The sequence below is a fragment of the Pleurodeles waltl genome, chromosome 11, assembly GCF_031143425.1.
Source record: "Pleurodeles waltl isolate 20211129_DDA chromosome 11, aPleWal1.hap1.20221129, whole genome shotgun sequence".
NCBI lineage: Eukaryota > Metazoa > Chordata > Amphibia > Caudata > Salamandridae > Pleurodeles > Pleurodeles waltl.
In genome coordinates, this window is record NC_090450.1 from 912,186,490 (window position 1) to 912,198,799 (window position 12,310).

The following is a 12,310-nucleotide window of genomic DNA, read 5'->3' on the forward strand; positions in this document are numbered from 1 at the left end:
CCTGTAAGTGTCTTACTTACCTGGTTAACCTAACAACTACTTACCTCCCCTAGGAACTGTGAAAATTGCACTAAGTGTCCACTTTTAAAACAGCTATTTGCGAATAACTTGAAAAGTATACATGCAATTTTGATGATTTGAAGTTCCAAAAGTACTTACCTGCAATACCTTTCGAATGAGATATTACATGTAGAATTTGAACCTGTGGTTCTTAAAATAAACTAAGAAAAGATATTTTTCTATATAAAAACCTATTGGCTGGATTTGTCTCTGAGTGTGTGTACCTCATTTATTGTCTATGTGTATGTACAACAAATGCTTAACACTACTCCTTGGATAAGCCTACTGCTCGACCACACTACCACAAAATAGAGCATTAGTATTATCTATTTTTACCACTATTTTACCTCTAAGGGGAACCCTTGGACTCTGTGCATGCTATTCCTTACTTTGAAATAGCACATACAGAGCCAACTTCCTACAGTCCCCCTTTATATGGTCCCGAAAACTTCCCCGCTGATATTGGCTCTGGTAAGTGGGTCTTGTTTGTGAGGTTGTGGGTTCTGTGCTTTGTCCTCGAAACCCCCCTCTAAACTGTCAGTGTCTTTAAGGTTTTTCGATCGCAGTGTCCACCTCCGGCCCAAACAATTGCTGACCGTTGAATGGCATATTCAGCACAGCTTGCTGTATTTCTGGTTTAAATCCTGATGTACGCAGCCATGCATGTCTCCTTATTGTTACTGCTGTGTTGACAGTTCTAGCAGCTGTGTCTGCAGCATCCATTGCTGACCGTATCTGATTGTTGGAGATACTCTGTCCTTCTACTACCTGCTGCGCTCTCTTTTGGAACTCCTTGGGCAAATGTTCTATAAAGTGTTGCATTTCGTCCCAATGGGCCCTATCGTATCTGGCCAACAAAGCCTGTGAATTGGCAATACGCCACAGGTTTGCTGCCTGTGCCGCCACCCTCTTGCCTGCTGCGTCAAATTTTCGACTTTCTTTATCTGGAGGTGGTGCATCTCCTGAAGTATGCGAGTTCGCTCTTTTGCGCGCTGCCCCTACTACAACTGAGTCCGGTGTTGGCTGTTGTGTGATGTACACGGGGTCTGTTGGTGGCGGTTTATATTTTTTCTCCACTCGGAGTAATGGCCCTTCCTTTGACAGGCTCTTCAAACACTTGTTTGGAGTGTTTTAGCATTCCGCGTAGCATAGCATAGGAAGACTTTGATACTGGCTGTGTGGACGACAGTGTGTTAAAAAGAAAGTCGTCTTCAATGGGCTCAGCATGCAGGCTGACATTATGAAATGCCGCTGCTCTCGACACCACCTGTGCGTAGGCTGTACTATCCTCTGGTGGCGACGGTCTAGCTGGATAACATTCAGGACTATTATCTGACACTGGTGCGTCATAAAGGTCCCATGCGTCAGGGTCATCTTGACTCATTCCTGTATGAGTTGGGGATTGCATCATTGGTGGAGTGGCTACCGGTGATGGTTGCGGAGAGCATTGTGGAGATGGTGGCGGGGTTACTTGTTTAGCCACCTTTGCCTGTGGCTGCTTGGCTTTTTCTTGGAAGGCAAGTTTGCGTTTCATTTTAATCGGAGGGAGAGTACTGATCTTCCCTGTTTCTTTCTGGATATGGAGCCTTCTTTGTGTATAGTCTGGCTTTATTGTTTCCAATTCCTGTCCAAATCTATGTGTCTTCATTTGTGTGGACAGTCCTTGTTCCTCAGTGTAGGAACTTGTTTTCGGTTCCGAGGCCGGATGTTTCGGTATCGAAACCTTTTCGGCTGCTTTTTTCGGTTCTGACGAAACCTTCTTTACTTTCGGCGTCGTGGTCTCTCGGTGCCGACCCATTTCGGTGCCACTATCACGGTGCCGAACCTGCTCGGAGCCACTATCTCGGGCCCGAGATTGCTGTGTGGCGGTATCGCGACCGGAGTCGGGTGACTTCGCCACCAGCGCGCCCTTTTTCGGTGCCGATGATCGGTCACCTATTTTTCGGGTTAAGCCATGGCCTGTTGGCGGTGGCGTGCCCTGGGCTTTAGTGGTTTTTTCGTGAGTTTTGTATTTCGACGTCTTGCTCACGGTTTTCGGCATTTCTTCGGGATCGATCACATCCAAGTCCGATTCCTGGATGGAGAATGTTTCTTCCTCCTCCTCGAAACGCTCTTGTCCTGTCGGCGCCGACGCCATTTGCAGTCTCCTTGCTCTTCGGTCTCTTAGTGTCTTCCTGGACCGAAACGCTCGACAGGCTTCACAAGTATCTTCCTTGTGTTCCGGTGACAAACACAAGTTACAGACCAGGTGCTGATCTGTATATGGATACTTGTTATGGCATTTTGGGCAGAAGCGGAATGGGGTCCGTTCCATCAGCCTTGAAGAGACACTAGGCCGGGCCGACCAGACCAGGGGGAATGGAAAAAACCCCAAAGGGCCACCGGAGCTCTTCAAAAGTCGGTGTCGATCTGTTGTAAGTAACCCGATACCGAACACAAACAATACCGACGATTTTTCCGAGATTCTAACTAACTTTCCGACACGAAACACGGAGCGAAAAGGAACACGTCCGAACCCGATGGCGGAAAAAAAACAATCTAAGATGGAGTCGACGCCCATGTGCAATGGAGCCGAAATGGGAGGAGTCCCTCGGTCTCGTGACTCGAAAAGACTTCTTCGAAGAAAAACAACTTGTAATACTCCGAGCCCAACACCAGATGGCGGGATGTGCACAGCATGTGTATCTGCAGCTACACATGCCATCGAACATATTAATACTTGTCAGGGCTTTGAGACTTGGAGCACCCTCTGAAAGCCAACAGAGATTTGTTTTGCCATTAGCCGTATAGATCATTGAACATTCCACCGGGAGTCTACACACCCCAGAGTGCAACATTTAAATTGAGGTTGGGCAAAGACCAACAGTGTGAGCAGAGTGGGTAGGAAAGGAATGGGTGAAGAAAGGTTTATACCTAATGAAAGGATTTCTTGTATCGGAGAGAAGCTATGGAAGTCGGCAAACTGGGTTTAAAAAACAACAGAATACATCTAACTACGATTTAGTCTAAGATATCTACTTCTATTAACACCAATACAATAGGGTACAACTTACTACCTAGTAAATACTGTTCACATGAAGTATTTTTATATACATACAAATATTTTGTAAGCATAACAGGTAACTAGGTTTTAGGATTTTATACTATTAGTGTAGAGTTCTGGTGACATGAAAAACCAAAAAGGCTGCATATTTGGAAAGGTCAGCAGAGACCGGAGTTTGCACTACTGGGCCATAATACAATAACTCATTCATGTTTCATGTCTTCAAATAGAAAGAAGCAAATTAAAAGCACTAAGATTGTAGGGTTCTGTCCTGTAACACCTATTCCCCCATTGGTTGAAAAGTATGGTGCACTAAGATGGTCATTACTGAGAATCAACGGGATGAAACCTATGTGAAACATGGGTTAGAAAACAGCTTCTGTCTGGCTATTAATTGCACAAACTAGCTTATGTAGAACGCTCACAAAAGGACAAATTCTTCTTTGCCGAAAGAGCTTAAGACAGAGGTTTAGCTTCCTGGATCTGAGTGTATCAATCACTTATACGACAACCAATCTGACTTAACACCTCAACAACGCAAAGCCTGCCCATGCTTCTGACAGATAATGCATGACTAATGACTGCTCGCAAGACTGGCTCTGGCCTTGTGATCAAACATTACCCCCCCTCTGCAGCCTTTGGCAGACCACAACCAAATATGAATTACATTTTGCTAAAAGAGACATGGGATTCATGAACCCAGCCCCGCCATGGTTCCTATTGTACCTTGCCAACCACCACAAATTCTTCAAGATACTAACTCAAAAATCCCCAAAACAATCCATCCCCTACAGAAAACCGCAGGGCTCCATTCTGTCCCATCATCTTAAGCCTCCATATAGAACCTCTACAAGCTCCACTGTTGGAGGGGCATCATGACTCACTTGAGACTTCACCTCTTGAGTCATGGCACCTCCCCACAATGGTATTATGTAGTATATGTGCATTTACATGGAGTGTAATATGCCACTGTAAGCACCTAAATGCACACCCTGTTTATAGAAACACTAGTATTCACATTTTAGACCTATAGAAAAGCTAGTTTAGCTAAGATAACTAATTAACTCTGGAAGAATGGTTAGGTCATAGCTTGTATTTTCTTTGTAATCACACTTGCAACCAGTAGTTATGGGAAATTGTTTTGCCTTGAGACATCAGGTTATCTCCCAATCCAGTGCTTTAAATAGGTGGCATCAGATACCTAGTGTCTGAAAAGTAACTGGGGAGATATGTAATTCTCACCACACTTCAGAAATTATAAGTTGCAGCATTTCTTAAACTGGTTTCTGTACTTGTGTTAACTATTAGTGCCAATAAAACATATAGGAAAGTCAATCCTATCAAATTAGATTTTTTTTTTTTTACTGTGGCTTTAGGCACTCCACTTAGTACTTAGCCAATTTAAATACCAAATAGCAATAGCAACTTCATAATTTAATTGGAATTACACACAACTAGGATACAAATGATAAAAAAGTAATACGAATATGTATTAAAGCTCACCTGCCACTTCCACTATATCCCCTGGCACGAGGTCTCTGGCTTTGATCCTTTGCACATTCTTTCGGTCCTGTCGATACACTTTACCGATTTCAGGCTCATATTCTTTAAGTGCTTCAATGGCATTTTCAGCATTCCTTTCCTGAAAAAAGGAATACATAATGAAGGTAAACGGATAATGAAGGTAAACGGATAATGAAATCCAACGGATAAGCACCAGCATGTCAGAGGAAAAAGTATTTTGTGAATGGTATCCACTTTTAAATAACCCACCAAGCCCATTAAGATTTCCCAGAGCCAAGTCAACCTGGAGTGCCCATATAGCATGTGCCACGAGTTTGTTGCCACATAGGAAAATGTTTTGTGGAAGGGGATGTAGGAAGGGGAGGTGTTTCTTGCATTTAATTGCAAATATTTCATATTAGCAGCTGTTCTCAATTCAACAATTCTGTTTTAACAGTACTGTTGCCAATGCGTTATAGTACCTTGAGGAAGTTAGTGAAGGTACTTGTTGGTAGATAGGAGGCATGAGGGAACCCTTTTTTTTTTTTGCATTTGTTCTACTTAGTGTAAAAATTGTATTGTTTGTATTTACAACTGCGGCGTCTGATCTACTTAAATAACGGTAAGAATCGTAGAAATGTTTCCCTCCCCAAAGGGGTTTGAAGAATGCTGTAACAATTAACTATATTCTGAAATTTAAAAAAAGGTACTGGGAGGGGGGGTGCTAAAGGAGACACAAATTGGCATGGCCAGCGCTGATGCAGTTTTTTTTTTTTCCTTTAAAAAGGGGAATAGCGCTGGCTGCGCCCTATTTTTTTTTTTTTTGTTAGCTATATGCGCCTCACCTGTCCTCTATCCCATGAATGGGCAATAGAGGGTGTGCTGGAGCGGCTGGGACGTGCACACCCAAAACGGGAAGTGGGCAGGATGGGGAGAGGGCAGGGCACAGGCAAAAAGTTGGGTGGGAGGGGCTGGGGGGAATGGACATGGACAACAAAGGGTGGGAAGCACATGAAAAAGACTGGGCTGGAGGGGAATGGGGAGCAACACAGGGGAAGAAGTACACAATGGAGACAGCTGGAAAACATGCACTCCAATTTTTTTTTTTTGTTTAAACAAAAGAAAAAAAAAGAAAGTGCAGTTTTTAAAAGAGCAAGCAGTAGAAGGACACAGTAATAGGTCCCTGCTCTTTGGAGAAACGAACCCAAGAACATAAAGGAAAGTCTATGGCAGCTGATGAATAGGAAGCAAGCAAATGAGCGACAATGAAACCAACCAAGGGCAGGCAACGGGAGGCCTCCAAGCCCACTGTAAGATAACAAAAGGTCTTGCAGGAGATAGTGCAGGCATCACCTTAGGTAAGAACTTTTAATTAAAAAAAGGTGGTGGGGGGGGTGAGGGGGGTTGGGGGAAGGGGACAAAGACCAGACAGACAGGGGGAGCCACTGAATAAAAGGCACAAGCAAATATGAGGGGCAAAAGATGGCTTGGGTCAAAGCCCACTGTATGTTTCTGGTACAGGCCATAAGAGGCCTACCAAATAGCTGGTAGGAAAGACCTAAAAAAGTTCTCCCCAACATCAAGCAACCTTTCCCCCAGGCAGGCAACATCGCTATATAGCCATACTAATGCCAGACTGTCTGGCACACATAGAATAACCAACAAAGTTCTGGGTTTGGCCTCATTCTAAAATAAACGTGTTCAGGCACCTCTAGATTTGCAGATCGCTGCTTTTCTGACAGTCTGGAATGCTGCAGAAGCCAATGCACAGTGACCAGAGCACCCAAGTTCCCCAGAGAAGCAGCTGACCCAGAACCCAAGATGGTGCCTATCACGGCACACAGTGTGCACAAGTCCTTCTAGGGAAGCACTGTGCCTGAGTGATGAAGAAGAATGTACCTGGCCAGCAGAGGAGAGAAGCAGGCTGGAAAAGTGGGAACCAGCCATGCCCAATCAAAGCTGTGGAGGCCTGAATAATTGAGCCTACCTGACAGTGCTGTGCTCACCAGGAAAGGTGATGAATCGCACCTCTAGAGTTTGGTGGAGTACTACCAACTGGCAACGCTTGATGGAAGGATCCAGAAGATGAGGAGCCAGAGCGTCCTTTTTTTGCAGCACTGTCGGGCCCTGTGAGACTGTTAGTGCTGGGCCTGTTAACTGTATTATCATGGATGCAGAACCTGGTGCGTTGCAATAGCATGCTTAACTCTGGATACCAGGCAGCAACCTCACTGGGAGTGACAAGATTACCTTGACAGGCGACTTGGCCAAGGGCAATTATCACGATTCTTGGTGTGGCTCTCCCAAAACCTTAAATGGCGGAGAATTTTTTTTTTTTTTTTTTTAATGAATAGTAGTACCCTAGCCAAGGAGGGAGAGAAGTGATGGTGAATGTCACATAATAACCTTTGCTTGTGGAACTTTGAACTAAATGCTGATTCGGCCTCCGACCAAGAAACCAAGTGCGATGCTCACAAGGTCGTGATACAATGGCACTGTGCCGTCATCACCAAGGGGGGGGGCCAGGCAGCCGCTGCGCAGGGATATACTATCAACATGCGTAGCTCACAGTTCAACCACAGCCTCCTACTAGGCTGTACTCCCTGCTACAAGTATGACAAGAACAGACCTAGAGGAGCCACTGGGGCGGCTTGACTACAGCCAGTAACTTACTAGATTACATGGGGAAGGGGACCGCATGAATAAGCTACTGTCGCACCTTATTCCGGATGAATTTCCCCCCCTCCCCCCCCCCCCAATTGGGTGCTACATGAGTAGAAGACAGCACGGATACACAAGACAACAGCAACGCAAACTTTATGGACTACAGCTCACTTTATGCTGCAGTAATAGGCCCCTCTAGCTATGTCCAGCATACTTAACTTCGGGAACTACTACTTCGTGAGCTCAACGCGACAGTTTGCCAAGTTGGATGCCTACTTCCAGCTTGATGAGGTAGTTTAGCCGTATTGCAAAAATCCCACAGTAAATCACCAGGTACCTATAGCCTCCTGATACAGTACTATTCCACCTATGTGCTCTAGCAATCGAACTTCTGGAGGTTTACAACTAAGCAGCTTTCCCAATACCCTTTGTGAGGTGCTTATAGTAGTCCTCCTGAAACTGTGGCACAATCCCTTAGATGTGTGATCCTACAGACCACTCTCAATGCTTAACCTTGATGGCAACATCTCAGGGAAAGCCCTGATCAATCACTTCCCCTACTCAGTATCTTAATACACCAAAGTGGCATTACACTGGGTCAAAGTACTTTCCTCAATGTCTGCCGGTTACTGCAACTAATTTGAGCCAACTTAAACACCAATGGTGTTCTGGTGGCAATGTTGCTAGACATTGAGAAGGCGTTTGACACCTTGGCATGGGATTACCTGTTCACGATGCTCGAGACGATGTGGGTGGTACCAGTTTAAGGTGGCTCAAATCCCTTTATGGGCATCCTTGCGGGAGAATCGAAACAGGTCAGTACATATCTGACCAAATTTGACATCTGGCAAGGCTGCAGATTGCCTCTCTTTGCGCTGGCCATGGAGCCTCTGGCCTACCAGTTGTGTATGTGAGCAGAGGAGTGCGAGATCGAGGCACAGGGTATTTGCCATGTAATCTCTCTATATGCACATGACACGTGAATCTATTGCCAGGAGTGATGGCATTGTTGGGGGATTTCAGAGTAACGCCAGGTCTACAGGTGAAATGCACCAAATCCTGCCTGTTCCCTCTCTGCCCCACTACCGAACCAGAGAGAAGTGCTCTCCCTAGACTACGTCTTTAATGGCAGTGAGATACCTTTAAATATCTATATCACTTAGATGCCGACTTGCTAGAGGGTAACCTCATCAGGGACATTGGCTTGTTAAACAGATTACCACCATTTTGGACGTCTCCCCTCAAATGTTGTGCTGTATATGTGCTAACCCTGCAGAGTCTCCAGAGACTGATTAACGTCTACTAACTGTAGGAAGTTGGCTCTGTATGTGCTATTTCAAAGTAAGGAATAGCATGCACAGAGTCCAAGGGTTCCCCTTAGAGGTAAAATAGTGGTAAAAATAGATAATACTAATGCTCTATTTTGTGGTAGTGTGGTCGAGCAGTAGGCTTATCCAAGGAGTAGTGTTAAGCATTTGTTGTACATACACAGACAATAAATGAGGTACACACACTCAGAGACAAATCCAGCCAATAGGTTTTTATGTAGAAAAATATCTTTTCTTAGTTTATTTTAAGAACCACAGGTTCAAATTCTACATGTAATATCTCATTCGAAAGGTATTGCAGGTAAGTACTTTAGGAACTTCAAATCATCAAAATTGCATGTATACTTTTCGAGTTATTCACAAATAGCTGTTTTAAAAGTGGACACTTAGTGCAATTTTCACAGTTCCTAGGGGAGGTAAGTATTTGTTAGGTTAACCAGGTAAGTAAGACACTTACAGGGCTTAGTTCTTGGTCCAAGGTAGCCCACCGTTGGGGGTTCAGAGCAACCCCAAAGTCACCACACCAGCAGCTCAGGGCCGGTCAGATGCAGAGTTCAAAGTGGTGCCCAAAACACATAGGCTAGAATGGAGAGAAGGGGGTGCCCCGGTTCCGGTCTGCTTGCAGGTAAGTACCCGCGTCTTCGGAGGGCAGACCAGGGGGGTTTTGTAGGGCACCGGGGTGGACACAAGCCCACACAGAAATTTCACCCTCAGCGGCGCGGGGGCGGCCGGGTGCAGTGTAGAAACAAGCGTCGGGTTCGCAATGTTAGTCTATGAGAGATCTCGGGATCTCTTCAGCGCTGCAGGCAGGCAAGGGGGGGGTTCCTCGGGGAAACCTCCACTTGGGCAAGGGAGAGGGACTCCTGGGGGTCACTTCTCCAGTGAAAGTCCGGTCCTTCAGGTCCTGGGGGCTGCGGGTGCAGGGTCTCTCCCAGGCGTCGGGACTTTGGATTCAAAGAGTCGCGGTCAGGGGAAGCCTCGGGATTCCCTCTGCAGGCGGCGCTGTGGGGGCTCAGGGGGGACAGGTTTTGGTACTCACAGTATCAGAGTAGTCCTGGGGTCCCTCCTGAGGTGTTGGATCTCCACCAGCCGAGTCGGGGTCGCCGGGTGCAGTGTTGCAAGTCTCACGCTTCTTGCGGGGAGCTTGCAGGGATCTTTAAAGCTTGCTGGAAACAAAGTTGCAGCTTTTCTTGGAGCAGGTCCGCTGTCCTCGGGAGTTTCTTGTCTTTTCGAAGCAGGGGCAGTCCTCAGAGGATGTCGAGGTCGCTGGTCCCTTTGGAAGGCGTCGCTGGAGCAGGATCTTTGGAAGGCAGGAGACAGGCCGGTGAGTTTCTGGAGCCAAGGCAGTTGTCGTCTTCTGGTCTTCCGCTGCAGGGGTTTTCAGCTAGGCAGTCCTTCTTCTTGTAGTTGCAGGAATCTAATTTTCTAGGGTTCAGGGTAGCCCTTAAATACTAAATTTAAGGGCGTGTTTAGGTCTGGGGGGTTAGTAGCCAATGGCTACTAGCCCTGAGGGTGGGTACACCCTCTTTGTGCCTCCTCCCAAGGGGAGGGGGTCACAATCCTAACCCTATTGGGGGAATCCTCCATCTGCAAGATGGAGGATTTCTAAAAGTCAGAGTCACTTCAGCTCAGGACACCTTAGGGGCTGTCCTGACTGGCCAGTGACTCCTCCTTGTTTTTCTCATTATCTTCTCCGGCCTTGCCGCCAAAAGTGGGGCCTGGCCGGAGGGGGCGGGCAACTCCACTAGCTGGAGTGTCCTGCTGGGTTGGCACAAAGGAGGTGAGCCTTTGAGGCTCACCGCCAGGTGTGACAATTCCTGCCTGGGGGAGGTGTTAGCATCTCCACCCAGTGCAGGCTTTGTTACTGGCCTCAGAGTGACAAAGGCACTCTCCCCATGGGGCCAGCAACATGTCTCGGTTTGTGGCAGGCTGCTAAAACTAGTCAGCCTACACAGATAGTCGGTTAAGTTTCAGGGGGCACCTCTAAGGTGCCCTCTGGGGTGTATTTTACAATAAAATGTACACTGGCATCAGTGTGCAATTATTGTGCTGAGAAGTTTGATACCAAACTTCCCAGTTTTCAGTGTAGCCATTATGGTGCTGTGGAGTTCGTGTTTGACAGACTCCCAGACCATATACTCTTATGGCTACCCTGCACTTACAATGTCTAAGGTTTTGTTTAGACACTGTAGGGGTACCATGCTCATGCACTGGTACCCTCACCTATGGTATAGTGCACCCTGCCTTAGGGCTGTAAGGCCTGCTAGAGGGGTGTCTTACCTATACTGCATAGGCAGTGAGAGGCTGGCATGGCACCCTGAGGGGAGTGCCATGTCGACTTACTCGTTTTGTCCTCACTAGCACACACAAGCTGGCAAGCAGTGTGTCTGTGCTGAGTGAGAGGTTTCCAGGGTGGCATAAGACATGCTGCAGCCCTTAGAGACCTTCCTTGGCATCAGGGCCCTTGGTACTAGAAGTACCAGTTACAAGGGACTTATCTGGATGCCAGGGTCTGCCAATTGTGGATACAATGGTACATTTTAGGTGAAGGAACACTGGTGCTGGGGCCTGGTTAGCAGGGTCCCAGCACTCTTCTCAGTCAAGTCAGCATCAGTATCAGGCAAAAAGTGGGGGGTAACTGCAACAGCGAGCCATTTCTTTACACAAGCCCCCCCCAGCCCACAGGCCAGGAGACTCAGCCCAAGCTGGGAGAGTCTTCCTAGTCTGTCAGGCGAGGAAGAGTAGGAGAAATAGGCTGGTTAGTTGCAGGGCCTACTCTGACTTACATCCTTCTGTTCAGGTCATTCCCTTTGGGGAACTGACCTACTTCCACAGTGATAGGACCTAGTCTGAATTGCCTCTTGTCTGCCTCTTCAATGTCTCCACCCATTCTTTCTATTTTGGTCTTAGAGGTATCCACCTCTGCTAACCTTATCTTGGCCAGGGTTACCCCTAGCTTACCCAGAGAGGTTACCCAGAGCTGGAGTAACCCCACCATGACCAATAGGGTCAGGGGGCCTAACTTGCTATTTGGCATGGGGTCAGACCACCATGCTAAGGATAGTGCAGCCATAAAGGCTAACACCCAGCAGAGGCCACTGACAGCTGTCAGTGCCCAGAACCACACCTTTACTACAAACTGTGGTAACCCCCCACTCTAATACAGCAGACAGGCAACCTGAACCCAAAGAGGCCTGTAACTTAGCCCCTTCCCTTTTAGGTGAAGAGCTAAACACCCTTCTTCCACTCTTTCTTCTGTTAGCTGAGGAGCCACCCACTCAGGTTTAACAGTTGCCTGACTAGCCAGGACTTCTTGTGGGTCAGGTTGGACTTTATCAGGGCCATTTTTGGAGTTCTCCCCTACTGGAGCAGAATCTCCTTGGCTGGCTGTAACCTTGGCTAAAGGTTGTCCACCCTTCCTACTCTGTTTTCTTTTCTTCTTCTTCTGGGACCTGCTTGCATTTACTGCAGAGGCAGGACTTCCAGAATCCTTGGGAGAGGAATGGCACTGGACCAGTTCCTCTCTTGGGCTCTGACTAACCTCTGGGTAGTCATTTCCAAGGAGACAATCAAGGGGGAGGTCTGTACTGACTACTACCCTTCTCCAGCTAAGAGTGCCACCCACTTCTATGGGTACTAAAGCCACAGGCCTCTTAGTGACCCTGTCTAGGCTAACTCTTACCCTGGCAGTCTCACCTGGGATGTACTGGTT

At 47.1% G+C, this 12,310-nt stretch overlaps 1 protein-coding gene across 3 annotated transcripts in view; it reads right to left on the reverse strand.

The window, feature by feature from the left end:
• The window catches only part of ATP2A2 (ATPase sarcoplasmic/endoplasmic reticulum Ca2+ transporting 2), a 263,413-nt gene that overhangs the window by 206,448 nt on the left and 44,655 nt on the right, over positions 1 to 12,310 (reverse strand). For all 3 annotated transcript variants that reach the window (XR_011199488.1, XM_069214880.1, XM_069214879.1), the window contains exon 5: positions 4,607 to 4,745. Coding sequence is in view for 2 of the 3 variants with exons in the window: in XM_069214880.1 (XP_069070981.1) it covers positions 4,607 to 4,745 (139 nt within the window). In the remaining variant the exon portion in view is untranslated. The remainder of the gene's footprint in view (positions 1 to 4,606; positions 4,746 to 12,310) is intronic.